This window comes from Calonectris borealis, chromosome 19 (assembly GCF_964195595.1).
Source record: "Calonectris borealis chromosome 19, bCalBor7.hap1.2, whole genome shotgun sequence".
Classification (NCBI taxonomy): Eukaryota; Metazoa; Chordata; class Aves; order Procellariiformes; family Procellariidae; genus Calonectris; species Calonectris borealis.
The window spans coordinates 5,726,077-5,749,944 of record NC_134330.1 but is presented as its reverse complement, the minus strand read 5'-3'; the positions used below and the strand labels follow the sequence as shown (position 1 = coordinate 5,749,944).

Sequence of the window (23,868 nt, the reverse complement as noted above, 5' to 3'; positions counted from 1 at the left end):
CGCTTCCCCTCCTCCCTGCCCTCCCCTTCCCCAGTCAAGGTGAAGGACACGGCGCTCCTGGTCCCCCGCCCCGCCAAGCCACACCAGCACCAGGCACCCACGTACACACAGCCACGCGTGCCGCGCTGCTCGGAGGCTTTGTGGCCAGCGCTGCCAGGCCTGGGGGACCGAAAGTCGAGTCGCCAGCCACGCAGCATCCCCGGGGCCAAGGGGTGCTCCCTGAGAGCGCAAAAAAGAACGTCACGCTGACACCCACAAACTTTAAAATTTTTATTCAACAATTTACATCACTTATTGTCTGTCTTAACGTATTCGATCTACACAAATTTCTTTTTTTTCCTGATAAAATAATAAAATTTGGATAAATTTTGAAGACCTGTTGGTGCAGAATAAACAAAATTTCAGGTAACTTTTTTTTTTTTTTTAAAACATTTAGTGTGAAGTATGACATCATTGGTAAAGATACATCATGCCATTACAGCTCATGGACATTACCTATCCTTACAGTCCGTGACATCACCCATACCAGCGCAAGGGGCTGCGCCAGACACAGCTACAGCAGGTATTACACTAACTCTTCTAGCCACCCTCTCACGACCGGGAAAACGCCTACACTTTTCCAGCTGGGCACACAGAGTGCATTAACCTAATCAGAAATACCGGGGAGGGGAGAAGAAAACAAAGACTACCTTTACCGATCCGTGTGGTCGCACACTACAACATCGACAACAAAGAGGGGCTGCCCCTCTCCGCAGGTCAGAGGTAATTCAGCTCCTGAGCAGGTAGAGCACAACCCCTCGCAGCGATTTTAATACACACCAGGAAACCGAACGAAATGAGAACTTATCGACGAGGGTGGGCAGGAGAGGAGCGACCTGTCCCGCCCCAGCTCGCAGTCGAAGCGTGCGGTTGTGTTTCGCAGCGCCCTTAACACTGAAATATTCAGGGGAGGGGGGAGAGAGGGGCATCCGTCCCCCCAGTAAACAAGTTGAGGACCTTCAGAGGCTAGCAAGCCGCTGAAGGTGTGTAAGTACACGTGTGATGGTAGATAGAAAAGCAGCCCTGTTCTGTATGAAAAAAAGCTGTCAAGTTAGTACAAATTTCTGCCATGGCGAAGGGAACACGAGGAGAAAAGCTGTCGGGGTCCTTCTCCCGTCACAAAATCCCGACTCTCCTGCACAAAGGCTCTGGGCTAAGCAACAAGTTTCCAAAGGTGGTACCTGCAACCCAACGCACCCAACTCACGAAAACAAAACCAAAATAAAGCTCTCACTCCAGACACCGGCGGGAGCCCACCCTCCGCTCCAGCAGGCCATGGACTACAGCCCCCGCAGCGGGGACAGCGAGGAAGCCTGTCCCTCCCGCCTCACAGTGGGAATACGCAATGGTAGGGTTTCTCTTCGCTTAATTTTGTCATTAGAAGCCTCAAGTTTGCCCACGCCACCAGCCTGCAACGCGGCCAACAGATCTCCATCCCCTCCTCAAAGCTGCTTCGCGTGGGGCCGAGCCGCGCGCTCCCTGTCCCCGTCGCCGCCCGCACACCCGGCAGAACACTGCCGTGCTCTCAACCAGAGGAAAAAGGGCACTCGTTCGTCTGACAGTATGAAGTGTATCTGAAACACAAGCCAGCACACCCCGCTCCCTCCAATTCAATTACTAAAGTAAGCTCTTTAAAATAAAAAAATAATATATATATTTATATAGCTATACAGAGAGATACAGAGAAAGCAAAGGAGAGAGGCAGGCTACTAAAAAAATCAAGAAGCGCCAGTTTTCTGCTACAGCTGTCAGCAAAGAACTGTCACCTTACATCATACCCTCCGAGATGGTGAAGATAATGCAGGCAATGACAGCACAGGAATGCAAAAGAGGGCAGATAAGTCACTTCTGGTAATGAGACACAAATTAAACTTTCAAAACATGTGCATAGCTTTATTCATCTGCTTCAAACTAACCTTTTCACGGAGCTTCAGCGAAACCCGAGTGTGCAAAATGCATTTCTAAAAAATAATGCAAGCAAGCTTTCACATTTACAGTGGCAGAAGTACGGAAAGACTCGGACAGAAATCACACATTGGGGCGAGTGAGTCGGGAGAGAGATGAAGAAACAAGAATTGCACAGCTTCATATTCTGAGTCACTGACTGCGAACATAAGCATTTCTATTTTGTTAACTTTAAGCAAGGCGTGTTTACTTCTCCTTTACAAAAAAACTGAAAAAACCCCACAGTAACAAGAACCACAACCTGGAAGGGAATAGATCCCCCGGGTAACGGGGTCCCCGGCGCCGCAGAGAGCCCTAACTCCAGAGCAAAGCCAGTTCCAGACCTTCACTTGTTTTCGCTTTGCAGGCAAAGCATCGCAATGCTTATTTTTGTCTGCAGGAGAACAGCAAAGCAGCTTCTCTTTCTCTCCCCCCCGCTCCCCTCCAAAGTCACAGAAAACAGCTCGTGTTAGGAAAGGAAAGGTGCCATCCCACGGGACATCGTCCCCAAACTGTAAGACAGCCACTACGCAGGCTCGAGTCCAAGTCTCATTTCGATCCGATGGGTCACCGGGACAGTGACGAACCCTCGACTGTAGATGGGGCACGGTCATCGTGCTGCCAGGCAGGAGCCCGGCCGTCCCACGCCACGTCCCAGCAGCTCACACACCACTACAAACTCTCCTCAGCAAGACTAAGCACACACGCAAGGCACATTTAGTCAGATGTACACACACACCCCTGTGTGTAAAAAAGCAAACGCTGGCTAAAAAAAAATTGATGCTGAATAAACTAATTAAACAGGCAGAGAGTTCTGGCCTGTAGTATTTATACACTATTTTCCAGGCAGTTATCCCTAAGCGTTTTTCCTACACGACTTTAGACCTTCCTTACTCTTCCCTCACTTTACAGAGGTACTTTATTTTCCTAGAGGATCTTCTATAAATAGTCAAGTAAATTCCCTTTTTTCCCTCCAGTAAACTCCTCCTTCACGGCACGGATCCCCCCGCGGTGGTCCAGGTGTGACCCATGAAGACAAAAAGGTCCTGGACCTGCCCGTGCCCCATGGCAGCACCTCGATGCAGCGAGACCTCCCTCCACTACTGCCTAAGCCGTGGGCTTTCACACCTCAGCCGTCAGGTTTCGGCGGGGTAGAAGGTCTGGCATTGCTTTTTTCTCGGAAAACGTCCAACTCCGGGCACTGATCGCTCCCCGGCACCCGAGGGCAGCTGGAGAAGGAGCCTATGACCCCCCGCAACGCCGAGGGCATGGGCAGGAAGGAGGCCATGGATCATTAATACTGCTGGTTAACTTCACATTGAGATAAAGCATTAAAAAGATCTTTTTGCAGAGATGAGCAATTTCCTTCCATAGACAGATTCAAATAGAAAACAAAAATACTAAAACCGGAGACGAGACAATAGTTGATGGAGATTTTTCTACCTTACAAGTTACTCGGGCACCTTTCCCGCACCACCAGCCATCGAGGAAGGAGAAGTTGAAAACCTCAGGGATTTGCACTACCCTTCCAATAGCAGCTTGAGAAAAGGAAGGAGAGGGGAAAAAAAAAAAATGCACAGTGTTCTCTCAAGTTAAGAGTTCTCCTTTGCTTGCGTTTGCATAGAAATTCCCGTAGGTCAGCACCAAAATCAGGTACACTCCTCTCCCACACCCCGGCTCCCCCAGTTCCTACGCTACCCGCAGTTAGTGGCTGTGTTACAGGAGGGTTCTACTATCCGCAGAGGAACTATATGGTCATGTAAAAAAAAGTGCATCACACATTCTTGATTTTCAGGGTTACTTATAGCAGCAGCAGCATTAATCCAAGACAATGAACAGTTGTAGATTCATTCTTAAATGCAGCAACACTTAATGAAATGTCTTCAAGGAAGGTCATAAGAGGGTCCTTCTCAAAAGGATAAAATGAAAATTAGACTATTCAATATAGACAAAAAGGAGATAAAACAAAAATTAAAGACACAATCTTATTTACATTAAAAAAACATTCTTGTTAAAATATCTTTACAACACCTAAGCAAAAAAATATGTATTTTAAGAATAAAGCAGAAACTCCTAAAGCAGTATCCATTTTTGGAACCCTTATTTAGCACCTGAGGAAAGACCATATGGAAAGCAGACAGGTTTTTTTTGTTGGGTTTTTTTTTGTTTTTTAAGAAAACTGTAAGTTGTGTTTTTGCTAAACGTTCGTATGTTCGCAGTACACAAGTTTCATACCACAGAAAGAAATGAACTATTTTTTTTTTCCTTCTTTTTAAAGATACTCTACTCATTAATAAGGCTGTAGAAAAGGGATACTGCTATCTTACAAAATGGCTTTAGAGCTCTGGACACGTTATACGAAGCTTTCTGATTAACAGTCAAGATAAATACAGCTCAGCATCCCCTGGCGAAAGCACAGGTATGACTTTTGCTCCTGTCCCAGGACAGAGCAGCCCCACACCCCAGCAGCACGCCTCCGAGGGTCTCATGCCCCGAACACAAGGCCACCGCGGAGCTCTCTTGTACCTCCCCCGATGTCCGCTGCTTCGGTGTCTCGCTTTTGAGGATCTCGAGCAGGATACAAGGAAGCCAGCCTTACCCTGTGGCGTAACACGTATTGTGCAAATGTCTAAAGCTCTATAATCTCTGGAAGGCAGCATGGCCGGCAGCGCAGACTGAGATCTTCTGCTCCTTCGCACCAGCCCAGGTTCCTGCTTCTCAACTGCTTACGCTAGGGTTTTTTCGCTTGGAAAAAATGCTCTCACGGTGGCCAAAGCTAGAATTACTCTGGCTTCCTCAGCTACTCCACCACGCTAGAGCTCTTCTAGCCCCAGCCCTCCTCCTGCCTTACGCACCGGTGTGAAAATGTGTAGCAGCTTTAAATTATGCGTAGCCTTGTTCTCTCCCCTCCTGACCTCGACCATCTCCCTTGTAAACAGCCTCTGTAAGGAAAACAAATCACTATGGACGTATGTACAGAAAAATCTTCTAGGGACAAGACTCCTGAAAGCTTCGGACACCATAGCAATTTACTGAAAATGCTGAATCAAGAGCAAAAACTGAACGCACAGGAAAACTACCAGCAGTTCTGAAACACGTCTGTGAATGCCATCGCTCCCAGATGTCCCTGAGGTCACCCACCGGCCACTTCTGGAAAGGACGCTGTCGTGCTACGGTAACACTCTCTTGAAGGTGAAAAGCACTAATTACACATGCAACTGAAAGGACAACTTCCATCTCTCTTTTTTTCTTTTTTTTTTCCTAGCAGGAAGTGATTTTCCTTTCAATTTAGCTAGGCGGTTCGCCCCATCACCCGCTCCCAGCCGCCAAATAGCTGGCATACTCGCAACCTAATGAGAATTGGGTTGGTTTTTTTTTTTCCCCCCACATTTCAAAGACCTTCACAGCCGCTACGAAAGGCAAACAGCGGGATTTACAGTTCAGAAAGGGCGATGGTTTGAAGTGGGTTAGCGACAGAAACCATGCCCTGGAGCTACCCACATTGTCAAAGAGATGAGAGATTTCTAACGATGAAAACAGGTTTCACGAACAACGGAGGTGGGTTTAAACCAAAACCAAACTCCAACCAAACCTTGAAAGCCACCGCGTTGCCAATCCACCGGACAGGTGGCGTGGGAGGGAGTAGAGAGGCTGAAGGTCCCCAGACCACCGTCACCGGGGTCAGGAGCACGGAGCAGCTTTTAAATCATCCCTTGGAGTGGAGGAAACACTCCCTGATCCACCAAAGAGAGAGCAGATCCCGTGCTGGATCTGGCCGATGGTACACACTCCAGCCTGCGTCGCACAAGACCCCATACAAGACACCCGACAGGACCTGCTGGCAGAGGAGGACCGGTGGGGAAAGACCAGAGGAGAAAGGAGACAGCCCCTGCCCGTGCAGGAATCGTTACTCCAATAAATAGAAAGCCTGGCAAGGGAACCAGAGAAAAGGGACTCGTCAGACCCACAACAGGAACAGAAATGGGAGAGAAGCCTTAACCTGAATTAGTATCTTCAGAGCTAATAAAAAAATAGGTCATGATTTCACCCTTAGTGCCACTTTCCGATACTACACATATTTAAGGGTTTTGTTTTAAAACTTTACTCAGTGTAATGAAAACAATGGCACAAATAAATACACGCTCGCTCTCCTTACGCGAGCAAGATGCTCACACACGCACCGCCAGCTCCTTGCCCCCCGCACGCATGCACGTACAGACACCCTTGGGTGCAGACCCGGGAGAGAAGGCTGCTGCACCCCTTCCCGGGCTGTATTTGGTTTATGCTACAGTACTAATACTCTGAGTCAAACAAAAACAAAACAAAAAAACCCAAAACATGAGACTTATCAGTAACACCTTAGCATTATTTAAATGTGCTAAATTAGTCACAGCTCAATTTCAGGGTTTTTTTTTTTTTCTTTCTTTTTTTTTCTTTTTTTTTTTTTTTAATAAGTTTACACAAAAATAATCAGAAAACAGATTAAATCTTAAGATATTTTTAATAAGTGCTCAGTAAAGAATTGTGTGAGGACTTCGGGAGGACTGCAGATAGCGACAGGGTGAGTTACACAACAGCATGAGGAAGTTTCTTCCACGGTCCTGCCTGGCTCTAGGCAATAGTCTATCCCAGAAACACCGCCTGTGCCGGCACGCCGGAGCTACAGGAGCTCGGAGAGAGGATTTCCTAACTGCTTAGCACTGAGCACACACTGTGGAGCTCATGGAGACGAACAGTCAGACAGACATTTGAAGAGAGGATGGTCAGAAATACAGCAGAGAAGCTGCAGAGGGTGTTTCTGGATGGGTACCACCGGCAAGGGGCCACACGCAGCGAAGAAAAGCAGTAGGGATGAACATCGGGGAAAAACCAACCCAACCCATCACTTGAACCGTGCTTCTTTCAGCACTTCTTTCACTATTTAGAAGACGGACTGGACTAGGCCAAGATGAGCGTCCTCCAATATTCAGCAAGACTTGGGTCTTTCTAAACGCGCAGGGTCAGATTCAGCATGGGTTATTGCTGTTCAGCTTCTGCATCGCACCAGCCCCGAGAGCGGATCTGGGGGTGGGGGTACCAGGACAGCGCAGACCCCAGGGAAGCAAAACAGGGTTTGTCTTTGTCTTTTTTTTTTTTCTTTTTTTTTTTTTTTTTTTTAATGGAACCCAGCCCTTAAGGCGACAAGTGACTACACAAGGCAAATAAATACACAGCAGAGCCTTAAAGCCAGTAAAACAAACTGGAAACTTTGCTATTAGCCTTCAACTTTTTGAAAATAATAATAATAAAAAAAGAACATCTCTTCCACCTTAATCTTCCCAGTTCCACCATCCAGTTTGTTCAACACTTTAAAGCTCAGGAAGGCCCCAGCTCTTCTGCAGCAGAGCTGGAGGCGATTCCGACTTTTGGCAAGCAGTTGGGAGACTCAACAGAATTAAAAATATGAACGTTGGAGGACTAGATGTCGGACACATCTGTAAACATGTTATACATCTGAAAGTTACACACACCTGTAAAGGTGGTACAGTTTATAGGTGAAACAGAACTATTTGCGACTGGCCAACCACACATTTCTGAACCTGGACTGATATAATACATGATTACTATATAGTATTACACTACAGTATTATACTATATAGTATTTTATACATAAAATGGAGTAGGCAATCCATAGTCAAACTTTTAAAACTAAGCGTGGCAGAAAGCTAGCAATCTTACAAAAGGTACAGAATTAAGTTTCATTGTCCCACCATGAACCTAAGCGTCTCATTCAGGAACAATCTTATTAAAAGAATAAAAACAATTAAAAAAAACGCATGCTACATACTCCTACTTAACACAAAAAAAAAAAAAGAAAAAAAAGAAAAAAGTGGATAAATCTAAGCACAAGGGGTAGGCAAAAGTTTTGGGCTTATCTGCTTCCTGTAATGCCCCATAGGGTCCAGTTTAATTTTAGGAGACACCAACTGCTGCTGACCTTGATGCCCAGACACATATTAGCCAGTATGCAGCCACAAACACCCATGATGAGCATTGGGTACGTGTAGAGCTTGGGCAGGTCAGAAAACCCATTTTTGCTTCATTCACTGCTCGCTCTTGCACTGGACCCTGTGAACTTTCCACCTTTTAAAAAACCCAGAAAAACTACCCAACCCCAAGATGATTTGGACGTGCTACACAAGCTGCAATGGGACAGAGCGGGTTACACAGCTGGAGCCTGCAGTCTGCTCAGCCTTCTCTACCACTGCTAGGAAGCTTTCCTTTCCTTGGGATTTATTTTTTTTTTATTTTTAAATTATTATTTTCATTCTTAAGTCCTCCATTTTTGTAATAAAATATATTTTTATTAAGAGATAATTAGAAGCAGAGCCCGGAAATACACAGACTGCATTAAAATATAAAAGAGCATTTCCAACGGGCAGGTGCGGGAAGCCCAGCCATTGGCATTCTATGGACAAATTGAAAAGGATTCAAATTCCCATTTTTCTTTTCTTTTTTTTCTTTTTTTTTCCTTTTTTCCTTTTTTTTTCTTTTCTTTTTTTTTTTTTTTTTAAGAGAAAAAATAATTCAAGAAGGGTGAAAGTTAGCAGAACTCAATTCCTCTTCAGTTTTCCAATGAAAATGGGAAAAAAATCCGGCACATTTAGTGTTAGGAGACAGACAGAGCAAATATGAAGCACCTACAGTTGAAAGCAGAAGATACTTTTTTTTTTTTTTTTTGCTCCCAGTAATACAACGGCATTAAACTACGGGAACAGTGGGTTTTTGTTGGTTTTCTTTCCACATTAAATGCCTAAACAGATTGCTTATTTTTGCATGTTGTCTTTTAAAATGAAAGAACTCTTCAGTTGCAATAGTCCAACGTGTAACCGGAGCCAGGTCAACTGTGTGACTTCACCATGCATCCTAGAACTGCAGTATTACCATCTTTCCCCCAGAAGAATGATGCTTTAAGACAATATCCCCAGCATAGGATTGGCTGCTTTACTCCTGGCAAAACATGCGGATTATAATTCTCTGGAAAAAAAAAAAGAAACTCTGCAAACTTCAAGGCGTTTCTCCAGCATTCAATGGAAAACAAAACAGAAAAAAAAAAAAACGAAATAGGGGAGGTGGAAGGGAAAGGGGAGATGAAGGATGGTGAATCATCCTGATTTCCCTGTGATTAGTGTGTCACTACAGTCACAGAACAAGAAACAGAAACCTTGTCAAGTGGAAATGCCTCTCCAGTGGGTTGCTGTTGCCCATGTAGACGACAGCAGAAACTTTAGAACCGGGCTTGTAAATTGAGTCTGTATTCGTTAATCACTTGCATTCACTCTTTAAACAAAAACAAAACAAAAAAACGAAAAAAATCTATTCAGTACCGGAGATTAAATAATCACGTGTGTAGTCTCGTTGAAATAAATTTTCAGATTCCTTAAGAAGTCTAATTACTTTCAGTTGCCATTTTTAAATAACTATATATATATTTGTATATATTATCCTGTGATTCTAGTTACGGTTCCTCTGCTGCACTGAAGATTTAGAAGGAGCATAAAAGCCTTTTGTCCCCCATGAACAGCACAAATGCTGCAGAAAGGTTATAACAGGCAGTCTCGTCTTGCTACCTTCATTGATCCGGGCGATCCATGGCTTCATCGTAAGTGATTATCCTTTTGGGATCTAGAAAGAAAGCAAAGTCCTAAGTTTTCAACAAGCTACTTTCAGGGTCCATGGCTTAAGACATTCACAAGAGATCTGCAAGGTACTCAGCCGTTAACAAACTTTTCCTTAGGACCCCCAGCGACACCACCTCCTGCAAACGCACTCAGGAGCCCTGGCTGACCCTCACAGAGCAGTGCCTGCTCCCCACGTTACGCCTCTGGGCAGCCACGCTGCAAGAACACTCCAGTCTCCACTTACTGCTCTTCCCACAAGCTAACACAGAACATCTTCACAGGTGAAGTGTGGGGATACACCAGAATTTAAAACTTATTCTTGGGTGTCACACCCAACACCAGAAACAGAAAACAATTATTGCATACACATAAGGAAGACTCATTAAATCTACTTTGACACTGGTTTTATTTCTTCTTTAGAGAGACTGCTTCTCTCTGAACATCCCACCATTATGGTAAAGCTTACTGTCCCGACTTTTAGCAATCCAAAACACAGATAAACTCAGACTACAAACAGCAAGCGCTGAAGAACCAGACTCGGGCATCTCTGGACATGGAGACAACCCACTCTCAACACCCGTCCCAACGGACAGAGCAATTTGGTTTATTCCTTCCAATATCCTTACCTTGCTTCTGCAAATTCCAAACCGCTTCCATTTCTGTGGAGGCAAAATGAGAAGACCATTGTTATTATGCAGATTTATGCTGCCATTAGAGACAACTCCAAACATGCTTTAATTTTCCGAGTGTGGCATGACACCGCTGCAGTTGTGCTGAGGTTTTCACACAAAGTCAACCCCATCCAGCCCAGCAGCGCAGCCCCAACCCAGCCCACAGGACTGCACAAATTTGATGTGAATGATCCAGCAATAAAAGGCAGAGAGATGGCTGTAACATGGTCTTAAGGGTCAGATGGCCAAACTCAGCATCGGAAACATCATCGCCATTTTCCACTCCAACAAATCACAATGTAACTTCAGGCTTTATTACTTTGACTCCAACGCTGCTTCACACATTACAGCCTTAACAAGTAGCCTGGAGAGATGATTTTTACCAGTTGACGCTTAGCGTGTGTGAAACCAGAACCGCTGGACAAAGCGAGTTTCTCATGGTCCACAGCATGCATCTGCTGAAGCACACCATGCAAAGATTACTCTGCTAACATCACTGCAAAACTGCTGCCAACATATCATCTGAGAACAAGGTGCGATGCTCCAGACTCTCGGCTGCCTGCTTGGCTTGCAGCTCTTTCCCCAATTTACCTCTACAATGCACTTGTAGGCTAAAGACAAACAAACCCTTCCCAATTCTCACTGAAAGAGCACATGCTTTTGTTTACCTAAGAAATAACAGCAGTTAAATGCTCTTTTCATTCACATTAAGAAATAAAAGGCTCTTCCCTTTAAAATATCCCCAAAATTAAGTCACATCTTTAGAGACCTATTCAATGTAACTACATTAGCCACTATAAAGTCAGAATTCTGTGAGCTAGAATATTTATAAAGACAGTAACTGTACCCTGCGCCCAAGTTTAAGAGACAAAATTATGGAAAAGGAGCATTTAGTAGGAACACAATCTGCAAGAACAATCTTTCAAGTCTCCCTTCTGCCAGAAAGGAGGGTGACAGGACCTTGGTAGGGGCTAGGAACGGAGAATGGCAACGGATTATTAAGCTACGCGGTATGTGCAGTAAAGCACAAAACAAGGCAATAAGTAAACTAACCAGCATGGGAAAGGAAGAAGAAAAAACCCTACAAAACTCATGGCCTCAGCACAATGTGTGCAAAGTGTCACCTCGATCAATCGCTTGTATGTTCGCATCCCTTCTCCAACCCTTCATCTGTCCTTTGTCCACTACAAGCTCCCTGGGGCAGGAAATTGCATGCAAATAAATATTGCCAGGCTCTCCGCACAATTAAGTCTTTTGTAAGGAAGACGCTGACAAAATTTTACAAGGTCTAATATTTTTGTGTCACGATAATAACAGCAATACTTTGCACTTTCATCGGGGGAACCCTAAGCGCTTTGGAATAGTAACCAGCCTCTAAAACCCCCAGGGATATAAGCAACCTAGCAAGGGACTACCTCCTTCATCCGCCAGATGCAGATTCCCCAGAAGTAAAATGAACCAGCTACTAAAATCACCTCCAGCAGAGCTAGTTTTCCATTCCGTGAAGTTAGATGCATCATTTCCTAACAGCTAAAGAACATCACCTATTTTCACGGCTTTCCCCAAAGGCAGGGGACAGAAAACTACCCTCAAGTTGTTGGTTCCTCCACATTAGAGCAATGTTTGAGCATCAAATACAAGACAGAGGCTGAAGCGCTGCCCGCTACTGTATCTCCATGCAAAAGATCATGCTTTTTTTTGCACTTCCATTTGGTCCCAACTTCATTGGACACCACAAGAATGTGAACTGCTTGTATAAAGATGTGCCTGACAATAAGATAGACAGTGAGATACTATCAAAAACACACCAAAAACCTTTTAAGTTGTCAAAATTCTGTTTTTAAAAAAACTAACAAACCAACATCCAAACTCCCCAACCTTTTCAGACTTCAATCTTCCTTCTCCTTCTTCAGAAAGAGAGGTAGGAGAGAGGGTGGCGTAAAGTGTCCTGTAAATCCCAAACACCTGGACACATTGGCTGGCCGATGCTCAGCCTGACAAAGCTACAAAAACAAAGACCATTGGCAAACTGGATGCGGTATCGACTGCTACTGAATATTGTCTGCCATGAGAAGACCAAGAGCCAGGTCCTACCCTCTACCTGGCCAGCAGCACGTGGGCACAGGATAGCACAGGTTAAGCACATTTACCAACTGAAACAACTTCACCCGAGGGGGAGGGAGAAGTCTTGGGCTAACTGCAACACAAAACTAGGGAAAAAAAAAAGGTTTTCCTTCAATCTTAAGATGGAATTTTATCATTTACTCTGCTTTACTCGGTAATACATTAGAGTGAGTTTTCCTCCGGTGATTGGACAGACTTGGTGGACAGGCAGCTCAGCAGAGCCAGCGCTGCACAACACCTGGCTCCAGCCAAGCAGAGCAGTAAGCACAGGGATACAGGGTAGAAGAAAAGGCAGCCCTCACGAGCTTGTCATGTAAAAGGCCCCAAGCCTGCTTTCAGCCCTCCTTCCTTGGGCTCAAGCTCTTTTCTTGAGCCCGCTTTCCCTGGATAAAACCTCCAGGGCGAGTTCAAGCAATGACTCTTACAATCACTCACCCCTGCATGGGAAAGGGGTATCCTCACCATGAGTCTGAGTCCACCTCTCTCAGATACTGACCCAAAACCTAATACTGCCACTTTCCAAAGCGGAATGTGGTCAAGACCTGACCAACAGATAGGGGCCACCATTCCCAAAACAGGACACGTGGCCGGGGAAATGGCACGCTTCCTTCTCGGCGGACTCCAACCCAGCTGGAAAAAATGCCATCAACAAACCCTTGCACAACCCGGTGTCAAAGCCAGCCCTGCTCCGAGCCAGGGGCAGAACTAGGTCACCTTCTGTGCCCCTTCCAACCCCACGTTTTCCAGGATTTTTTACAATTAGCCAGCCTCTCCACAGCCCTCCGGCTCGCGGTTTGCTGAGGAATTGCCGACAGCCCCAGCCACATCCACCTAACGAGCTCCAGGGAGAGGAACCACTTTTTCTGGGGACTATCACTGAAACAAAGGTTCGGTGGAGGAAGGCTTTGATGTCAGGAACAGACTAAGGCACACACTGGTGAATTGCAGTGAGATTCCTCATACATCAATAAACTTTATAGCAGGACTGGTACATAACCTTGGAGAGGAAAGAAGTCTTTCTGTGATAACTTGTTAAGACAGGCACTTTTACACACATTTTCCTTGCTAGAGAGGCTGCCCCTGCAAACAGAAGTGTCTGCACAATGCCACAGTACTAGTTCTTTGTTCTTATAAATCTAACATATAAAGTGACAACTGTCCCTAAAATGAAGCGCTAAAACAAAACAAAACAAAACAGAGGGACCATCCTCGTCTGATTTTTCTGTTTCTATCTGCAGGACACGATGATTCAATTAGGGGATTGCCCCGGAAACAAAGCAAAGACTAAAAATCCAATGCTGTGGAGACTCATCACTGTACCGCATACACTGTACTCATCCTGACAACTGGAAAAAGCAGAGACTTGAAGGAGAATTAAATCAGCTTTTGCCCCGCAAAACCATAAGCAACAGACTGAGATCTAACCCCTTCCCACCAAGGCTTTTTTTTTCCTCTCCTGATGTAAAGGATGAAAATTGCTGAATTCACAGCTCTGCTATTTCTTCTGACCCAGTTCACCATTCCAGCGAACGCCACTCCTGGCTGGCCCACGCTGCCTTGCTCTATTTTCCAGGCTGCTCTTCTGCTTCTTCACGCGAGCAGAGATGCTGGCGCAACCGAGATGCCGAGAAGGAACAAAGCAGTGACACAGGCAGAAACTTAGGGGCAAGACAGAAGAGGGAAACACTGCAGTTTCCTCTCTTTCACCCATGTGGTCTTTGTCACTGTGCAGCTGAAGTGGAGACCTCAATTATTTGCTTTTTAGCTAAGGACAAGCAAACTACTGAGCTTCCCACCACAAAGCTTGCCATATAGAGCCCAGTGTTAGTGTCAGACAGCCTGGCCTGGAAGACTGCGACTGCCCAAACACAATGAAATTCTGCAAAGCGTTGACAATTATTCCGATATGAAATGTTTTGTCCAGCTGCCTTTAAAAGGAGGACTAAAGCAGTAAGAAGATACTGATTTCAATAGAAGTAAAGCTGAGCTACACCCAGCCTCCTCTTCCGAAGGACCAAAAAATCTGCGAGGACCAGTTTTACCTCAAAAAGATGAGGATTTTGGCAATGCCACACTGAGGTAGAGGTTCAGTTCTAACCTAGATAGGGACAATGTCCCTAAGCAAGAGCATCACTCCTTCCTGGTCCTTTCAGTCTCCCACACTAAGCTACCGTCCTGTCTCCAACCACACAAACAGCAGGCCCAGCAGTGCTCGACTAAATCAGATCTACCTTGCTAAATCAGGTATGTCATCCACGAGTGTTTCAAGGCACCGTCACAAACACCGAGCGACACGCGCTGTTAATGAAGGCAGCCACGTTGAAGGATCATGTTTTACAGTCAAGCAGATCCCATGATCCAGGGAGTCCTTCTGCCCTTAAAAAAAAAAGCAAGGCAGAGCAGGGGCACAGAGGAAACCAGCACGAAAAGCATCCAAGAGAAGAACAGGAGGGTGTGTCATCAGCCTTGCCAGCACGCTCCCCGTGCCCTGACTTCTGGAGAAAAACCAATCTAGGCACACGCAAACAAGCACAGCTTCCTCAACCAGAACCTCGCTCCGCTCTGCAGCTCCAGCCTTACACAGCCTTGCCAGCACACACAGTGCTGCGGTGGTTTAAGCAGGATTACTGTACCAAAGCCAGCCCACCCGGTGCGTTACCTCCTCCATCCATCCTTCCCCAGGGAAGCTGTGAAGCAATTACAACCTGTAATGCCCCTTGCAGTCACCAGGCAAACCGTGCACAGGAAAGCCTGATTTACTGGAACAAAGCTACTGAGTAAGCTGGAGGCTTTCCCACAGCCTATTTACAGTCCAAGATGAGGAGCCACATAACCTGATCACAGCTACAGACACAAACAGTGCAAACAAGGGTGCAAGCTTGTGACAGACAGGTCGAAGAACTGCAAGTGCTCACGCTAGAGCGCATTCCTCACTGCAACACCCAGAGCTTCATCCTTGCACCACGGGTAACTTGCACTGAACTACTGCACATGGAGGAGCTCAGGGTAGGGACCCCACCAGTGCTCCACGCTCACCCCTGTCCTTGCCCCACAATCGTTTCTCTTTGTGTCCATAACCCCAGAGGCAGGGCAGATTTGAAGATCAAACTATTGAGACTTTGCTCAATAGCAAACAGATCAATCTGAAGAGGGAGAAGTTCACCCTCCTCTCGAAATCAAAACCAAACAATCTGAGGACCCAGCTGCCCAGGACACCCTAACGCTGGCGCAGGCAAACCCGCACGCTCTCCCAAGCGGGGAGGAGGGGAAGGCAGCTTGTGAGAAATAAGCGAGTGAAATCGTTCCTTTCCTATTGCAGAGGAACTGGTTGGCTAGGAGTAGGACCTCAGGAAAACAGCCCAAGATAAACGAAGAGAATGGTGTGGGAATTAACCACTGCACTGCTGTCCTGCAAACACACCCTGGCAGCTCCGTTTTCTAGACATTTTGCAGCACGCCGTGGCACAGAAGCTCACCCGTGGGGCTCTGGCTGCAGGATCGCAGCCATGAAGAGGGGACAGTGTTTTCCACCTGCATGGGGCAGAGGAAGATGCCGTTCCTCCCAATACCCTTTAACCCAACTCACCCCAACGGACTTGAACACACACAGAAATGCAACAGCCCACATCATCACAGAAGACATAGGAAGATCCAGATTGATCTGCTTTGTAAACCAGCAATAGCACCTGAAGGCTAAGTAGGAGAAAGACAAGCTCAAGCTGTTTGGAGCACCCCTATCACTGCATTAATGACAACATTGATTAGAAACATCCATCATCTTTCACCCCTAAGTAACACCTTGAAGTTGGCACAAATACAGCTTGGAAAGTAAATCGGTACAGAGGAGTGTGGGGCAGGAACCCGTTTCCCCAGGGCATCACAAGGGTGCTTGCTCTGGATGCTCAAAGCAAGAGCATTCACATGCAGAGGCAACAAAAGAGCAGAAAACTGTATTTTAAAGAGTGCTTTAGGTGTCCATTCTTGCCATTGAATGTAATTAACTCCCGTGTTTAGAAGAACTAAGCACCCAGACTTTGAAGTTAACACCTCCTTAAGAGGACATGGGAAGGGAGTGTTCCTTTATTTTCCTGTTGTTACTATTGTTTTTCTGGGGTCTTTCACACAGAGAGAAAGGGAGAGCTGATGAGTCTTGCTGCGGCTGTACAGAGCTCCTTTTCTACAAGAAAGTTCAGGCTGACAAAACCAAAAAGACAAGTGTTGGGAAAATTTGCAAACTTAAGAAAAGGATTGCCTAGAATCTCCCTTCTACACCATGCTATGCTTTCTGGTACCCCCATTTTCTGATGAGAAACTGGGATTTAGGCTGCAGGCAGACACAAGAAATGAGAACGGAAAGCTTGCTTTAAACTGGAATAGACGGAGCAGAGGGTAGAGGACGAAGACCCAGATAAAATGAATTGATGAACGCTGTTCTCAAGAATACTAGACCTCAAAATGTTAACATATTGAGAGTGTGATGACCTGGAAAAAATGCTTGGAGTTGTTATTTTTAAATGACTGGGATTACTATTACTAAAGGAAGGCATCTAAGTTTCTGTATGCTACACAAAGAGTTTGTGAACAGGTAATTTAAGAACTCTGCAGTGGGTCAAAACACACCAAATTTGCCAACGCCATCCAAATACCAGCCCCTCTGCAGAGAGGAGCAAGACATTATCCATATATGTATGTGGAACAGTAAACAAAAAATGGATGATCACCTTTTTCCCTTCAGGTAGGGGGATGCAGGGAGAGGGAAGGAGGAGGCGAATAAAAAAAGGAACTGCCCCTGTGTTTGTCAAGGGTAGGTAAGTAACACCGTGCCAAAAGGGAACACGCTGCCGGGCTCCCCTTAACACCGAGCCAGGACCAAAAGCCAAGAACTGCCACAAGAGCTCAGAGCTTCTGGGGCTGAGGCTAAAGCAGAAAGCAAGGCGTCACTCAGGCTTCCTTCTCTTCGTTCCCAGTTTAAAGCGTCCATATCATGTTTGAGTCATTTCAGTCTCAAAAAAACAGGAAAAAAAAGGAGCTGGACTACAAAGGACTCCATGAAAGCAATGAAATCACCTGGAAGATTTGGCCTACAAAGGCAAGAGAATTCAATCTGCAGCTTACAGAAGAGTTGATAAGCAAAGATTTGTTTTGCCATTGCCATAATACTCAAGAAGGGCAGGGGAAAAGTGTGTATGTGGAATTCGCTTAAAAAAAAATAAAGTAAGCCACACCATGAAAAGCTGTAGGAATATTTCTTTTTTTTCCTTCAAAGCTATGATTTCATGGCCTGATCTGCCCAGGGGAGAAGCTGCAACACTTTGATGGTAGAGATGTGAGCATGTACTATGAAGCCTTTTCAGTGACAGAATATCACCTGGTAAAGCTGGAACAGAGCAGGTGAACCCACACATTTAACTCCTTCCAATGCTGAGATGCTTAGGAGGACCTGCTCGTTCCATAGCAATTAAAATGCAAAACACACTAGCTAACTACTATCCCTATCAACATCACTTATGCTTGTCCATAGGAACAGGGAAACAAATACCTCTTAACATTAATTAAACAACCGTTTGAATAACTTTCCCAAACCGTTATTGCCATTAGAGATATGCAAGCAAAAAAGCTCATTTTTAAAACAAATCAGAATTGCTATAAGGAATAGATCATGTTAGAATATAGCACTTAAAAATAAAATAAAAAAGAGAAGAGAATGCCCTTAGGCAGCAAGTTAAGCCATTACCTTTAGTGTGATATATAATAGCAGCCCTCAGGTCAAAAGAACCCCAGCTATCTTTCCTTTCTAGGCCTCTCTGGTACCTCTGTTCTTTGGCGGAGGCTAGCAAATTGTTCGTAGGAGAGGCCAGAGGATTCTCTATTTCATAGTCTTTTGAAAGAAACACTAAAGCACCTTGGCTACCGGTGTCTGCCTTTTGTAGGTCACCTGTGTGATGCGACTCCAAAGCTAAGACACCACCCTCAACAGCAGTCCCAGGCTTAAGAATAGCACTAAGAATTTGAGGGCTAGTCCGTTTATCCAGCTCATAAGCCTTAGGAAACACAGGTTGTTCAGTTCCTGAGGGAATGATTTCAGCACACTGTGAAACCAAAGTGGCAGGATATTCCCCTTGAAATGTCACTTCCATTAACTGATTATCTGCAGATTTCCCCATAACAGTTTCAGGGCCAGCGCTGGGCTCGTTTATGAAAGACAAGCCCCACTGATTCTGGAAGATATCTCCCAGGTTCTGCTGATTCGTCTGCGATGGGAAATCGACTTGCGCTGTACCCAGAAGCACAGTTTGCATATTTGAAGGGTAGATAAAAAGGCTAGATTTCTTTTGTTCGAGAGCTGTTGAAGTTGTACTCATGTCCTGGGGTACTGACTCAGAGGAGGTTGATGGTACAGTACTAGCAGCAGTTGAGAGCAGTGGCTGGGTCCCTGGAGAATACACGCTTCCATCAGTCCCCGCTAGAATTGGCCCATTCGAGAAGCTAGCAGAAGTAACAGACTTCATAGCAGACATGGGGACTTGGGACAGTCGACTTGATGTTTGGGCCTGAGTTTCCCCGGCAGATGACGAAGATGACGAAGACGACGTGGATGGGGTTTGAGCTGCTTTGTTGAGGTTTTCTTTAACTTTACTTGCATAACTTATTTTGGGAACAATTTTAGCACTGCTATTGTCCACTGGAAAAACTGGGGGTGGTTTAAATAAGGTCCATGAGTCCTCTTTAGACGTAGCCGATGATGCGTGCTTCCCTTTGGGCCGGTCATCAAACTTCTTGCTGCTAATCCCAGGTTTGGCATCAGAGTTTTTTCGCTGTACATCCCCAAGCCCAGGCTTTCCGCGACCAGCCCCAGCCTCGTATTTCCAAACAGGCTTAGTATTTTCAATTCGGTTCCCCTTTTGTTCACTATAATCAGGCTTGAAACTCTCAAGTTCCTGTTTTAAGGTTGGTGCACTGACCTCCTGTTGCATTATTTTGTCCTGTACTAGATTTAAGTTCTCACAACCCTTGGCACTGTTGCGCCTGCCTTTCCGTTTTTTAGGCGTAGTATATCCACTCTCGGAGCCACTACCATCGTTATCGGCCCCTTTGCCTACGTAGCCATTCGTGATATAGCTAGAATTATTGGTTACCACACCGTTTGGAATAGACACTCCCTCTGGCTTGTCTGAGGACTGGCTTTCTCTAAGTTTATTTTCATAGGACTTCTCATTCTTTTTGTCCATGCTATTTTTCTGAACGAAGTTCTTGGTTTTGATTCCAGCTTTCCCCAAAGCACTGGCCTTCACAGTCTGCTTTGGGGTCACGTTAGTGTCTACGAGCTGCTGGCTGCCATTAGGTACCCTGGATCCTGGGGTGGTGGTTTCATCAGAGCACAGGCCCTTTAATGACACTTCTCTTTCTCCTGCATTACCATTTAGCTCTCCGTAGCCTAGAAAAAAGCCAAAAACAACAAAAGGCAAGAATTAGAATGTGGAATGTTAAACTTCTGATTGCAGAAAGCTGTAATCAGCCCCAAACATATCCAGTTTCCTCAAGGAGACATTTTAAAATAGGAAAACATCTAGTCTCTGACATAGAAAAGCACATGCTTATTTGCTGGAAGCCATGGCAAGAAGGGTTAAGCAGAAAGTACCAGCTACTGATTCTCACATACAACAGGGCGATATATAGGTAACAAGACAAAGCAAAAGCCTATACAGATACTATGTAAGGAAAATACACTGTACTAAAGATCACTGGCAAGCTGGAGAGCTATTTCCTCAGCTACTATTTCCAGGTCACACACAGGAAAAAAATTAATTCCCAGGATGCTTCAAGACAGAGGGATCCCCTGCCTTTGCTACAAGATTTGTCAAAGTTCAGAATCCATACTGTGAACAAGGGCCAACTCCTATCATCTCCATCAGCTCCCAGGCCTGCAACACCAGCAGCCCTCCTTCCCACCCTCCTCCCAAACGCCATCTCTAGTAAAGGGGAAAAAAAAGAAGGAAAAAAAAAAAAAGCCATTTTCCAAAAGGACATGTGCAAGTCCAGTTGGAAGTTGCATCTCCTCACTTCATTTCAAAATAGCAACCACCACCTCCCTACACGTGCTCTTTAGCTTTGGAAAGGTGATAAAACTGGGAAGAAACGCATCCCTGCAAGCACCCTTCCACCACCACTGGCAAGTGGCCTCCCGCCCACTGAGAAACATCAATATTTCAGAGTCCCTGGGAGACCCAGTACTAGCTTGAGACCTGAGCAGCACAGCACTTGCTGAGGGCTCCAACTTATCAAACCCTGACATTATGCTATACACTCAGCTTTCCTTTTTGCTTCTCAAGTTCATTTCTAGGCCTTACGGTTCTGAAGTGAACCCTGAGAGTGCAATTCAAGTGAAGCTGGAAGCCCAGGACAGTCCAGACTGAAGCACCTCATCTGCCTCAACTTTTTTTTTAACCTCTGGCCAGAGACCTATTGCTTTTGAGGACCCCAGCTACAATGCCCCAAGAGAAGCCCTGAAGCCCCACCGAGAGACGGGAAGAGCATGCCGTACCCAGCTCAGCAAATACACTCCAGCTGTGGACCGAAGAGAGGGACTCCCTCATACTGAACCCGCTCCTCCGGGAAGACGCTATCCTCGCTCCTCCTCTGACTCACCCGTCCTCCTTCCCAAAGGGGGAAAGCCTTACATCTCCCGCAATAACTGACCCACCTAAGGCTTCATCTGCAGCCATGGTGGCACAAAGTCAGGACAGAGCACGGAGTCCCCCAAGAACAAGAGCAGGCAGAAGTTCAGCTTGAAAAAGAATGTTTTTGTTGCTGCCGATGTTGTTGAAATTAACTGCTATACTAAAAATCACTGTTATCCTCACATCCTGGAGCCTCAGATGTCTGGCAGATGTAACTGCTCAAGTTCTGTGCAAGTCGGGAACACAAGAATCCTTGTAGGAATCTTTACAGAAATTCCACAACTGAGTTTGCCGAGAGGGATCAAAAAGGATTTTACTACACACAAGTATCTGTAACCACCACAACTTCCACTATAACTTTCAAATACGCTGTTAAGAATACTAACCATAAATACTTTTTCATCCCAGAGAAAACTGATAGAATGGGATTCTCGGCTGAGTCAAGGACTAAAAACTAAGTATTTCAGAATAACGTGCAGAGGAACCCTTCTCAAGAGCAACGTGTTATAGCTGACCTTGTATGACTCAAGACTTCTGACACCACTTGTTAATGAAACAAAACAATAAGAGTGGTCATAAGACCATTGCAGATGAGGAGCTAAAGAATAAAATGAAGAACAAAATCCATTTCAGCAAGTCAGTGTGTCAGCAGTTTCTAGTTCCAATTTTCAAGTATTCACAACTCAGCTGCCTGAGTTTTCTCCAAATCAACATTTGGCACAGCTGGCTCTAGCCTGGACACAGAGGTGCAGCAACCAAAATTTAGGGAAGAAAAAAAAAAGGATGTCAAAATGAACAGGTGAAGAGTATTTGGCAACCTCACAAATCGTTTCATAGCTGGAGAGGGAGGGGTGTCAGAGTAAGTGCATATTAAAACCCCCAGGCACGCTGCAAACAGTAAAATGACTACTCAACTTATTTTTGCTCAGTAACTTATTTTAGCGTATGCCGCATCAGGTCCCTCCCTACCCCCGCTCCAGAGGCTGCACGCGGGGGCACCGCGCGTGGCTCTGGGGCACCACCGACCCTACTCCTGATGCCAGCCGGGTCCCTTCCCGGCTCCCGCTTGATTATGTAAATGAAAATTTCAAGGAAAAAAAAACGTGCGTGGCATTCTGGCTGTTCTTATAATCACGCACTACCTCTGAACCCACACAAGCCCCCAAATGGGATTTTTTAAGACACAGCAGCCGGGCGAGATGGGGGCGCCGGGCGAGATGGGGGCTCCGACCCTGCCCGGGAGCAGCCCCCCCCCCCGCCGGCGGCAGCCGCGCCGTAGCCAGGGCTGCCCGGCCACCGCCTCTGCGGCGCTGCCGCCCGGCCAGCGCGCCGGTACGCCGCCGGCTCAGCGCAGCCCCTCTCCCGGCCGGCCCGGAGAGAGCAGCCCCAGCCCCAGCGCCCCCCCGGCCACGGGCGGCGGCCGAGGAGGAGGCGGCCGAAGGCCCCCGGGCCGGGCCGGGCTCCGCCAGGCCGCGCCACCTCCCCGCTCCCGCCGGCGGGGCCGGGCCGGGCCCCTCCGCCTTATCTGACTCATTGATTTTTTACGCTCATCAATTTTTAACCAGCGCCTCACCACCACCCCCACCCCCCCAGTCCCCCCGGCTCAGCGCGGCCCGGGTGGGGGGCAGCGCCCCTCGGGGCGGCGCGGCCCGGCCCCACGTGCCCGGCGGGCGGCGGCGATGCCGGCGGGCCCCGCGGCTCCCGCAGCCGCGCCGGCCCCAACATGGCGGACAGGAAGCGGCCCCAGCGCGGCGGAGAAGCTTCCAGCCGGGCCGGGGGAGGAGGAGGCGGAGGAGGAGGAGGAGGAGGGCCCCGCCGCCGCCCCGCGAAGGTCACAGGCCCCGGCCCGCCGCCCGCCCCGACCTGTTCTCCGCTTCGGCGCCTCCTGGTGCTGCGGGCCGCCGTGCTTGTGCTCGTGTCGGAGCGGCGGCTTGGGCTGGGCTCGGCCGTCGGGCGGCGGCAGGTAGGCGCTCTGCGGGTGGTGGTGGTGGTGGTGGCCGTAGTAGTAGTAATGGTGGTGATGGTGGTGGTGGGGCTGCTCCTCCATGGGGGGCGGCTGGCGGGGCCGGGCCGGGCTGGGCGCTCGCTGCTGGGCCGTGCGGCTCCGGCGCTGGGACGCGGCTGGCGCGGGGGAGGCGGCGGACTGGCAGCGCCCGCCCTGCAATCAGCGAGCCGCGCCGCCGCGACCGCCCCCCGCCCCGCCCCGGCCGCCCGGCGGAAAAGGAAGCGCCGGCCGCCCGGCGGAGAGGGGAGGCGGTGCGGGGAGACCCGGCCCGGCCACCGCGGCGCAGCGCGGGCGGGCCCCGCCTGGCCGCCCCCTCCCCGGGGGTAGCGGCAGGTGAGGCCGGCTGCCGGAGACGGGGCCACCTTGGGGCGGGTGGGCGGGCTTCGCCCCCCTCCCCGTGCAAACACGGCCGAGCCGGAAAGAGCAGCCGCGCCGAAGCCACCTCCTTCCCCTGCCCTCGCCGCTGAGTCAGGCCTCGGAGCCTGGCGAGCAGCCCCGCGCCTTCGCTTCCACAGGAGCGGGGTGTTTCACAACCCGGCGCCGCAGCCTCGCCTCCCGGAGAGGAGCGGCGCGTCTCCCAGTAGGGTTTCGCTGCAGGGTCACCCGGGAGGAGGGCGGCTCGGGGTGCGGCAAAACCTCGTTTTATCGTAAACGAGCGGCTAAACCGCGCCCCGCTGCCAAGCGGTGCAAGGCGGGCGGCTGCAGCCCGCAGGGGTTATTGGAATAGCGTCAAACAGGGCCACGCT

At 47.7% G+C, this 23,868-nt stretch overlaps 1 protein-coding gene across 3 annotated transcripts; it reads right to left on the bottom strand.

The window, feature by feature from the left end:
• Positions 1–256: 256 nt before the first annotated feature.
• NUFIP2 (nuclear FMR1 interacting protein 2) lies at positions 257–23,255 on the bottom strand. 3 transcript variants are annotated; one of them, XM_075168650.1, is made up of 5 exons: positions 22,981–23,255; positions 18,174–19,874; positions 10,271–10,303; positions 9,594–9,648; positions 257–9,303 (listed from the first exon to the last, which is right to left on the bottom strand). In XM_075168650.1, the coding sequence occupies exons 1-4, from the start codon at positions 23,162–23,164 to the stop codon at positions 9,596–9,598; spliced, it is 1,971 nt and encodes a 656-aa protein (XP_075024751.1). In that variant the 5' UTR covers positions 23,165–23,255; the 3' UTR covers positions 257–9,303; positions 9,594–9,595. The 3 variants fall into 3 exon arrangements, with proteins under 3 accessions (XP_075024751.1, XP_075024752.1, XP_075024750.1); XM_075168651.1 differs by having other exon boundaries at positions 257–9,000; XM_075168649.1 differs by having other exon boundaries at positions 257–9,648.
• Between the last annotated feature and the right edge of the window lie 613 nt (positions 23,256–23,868).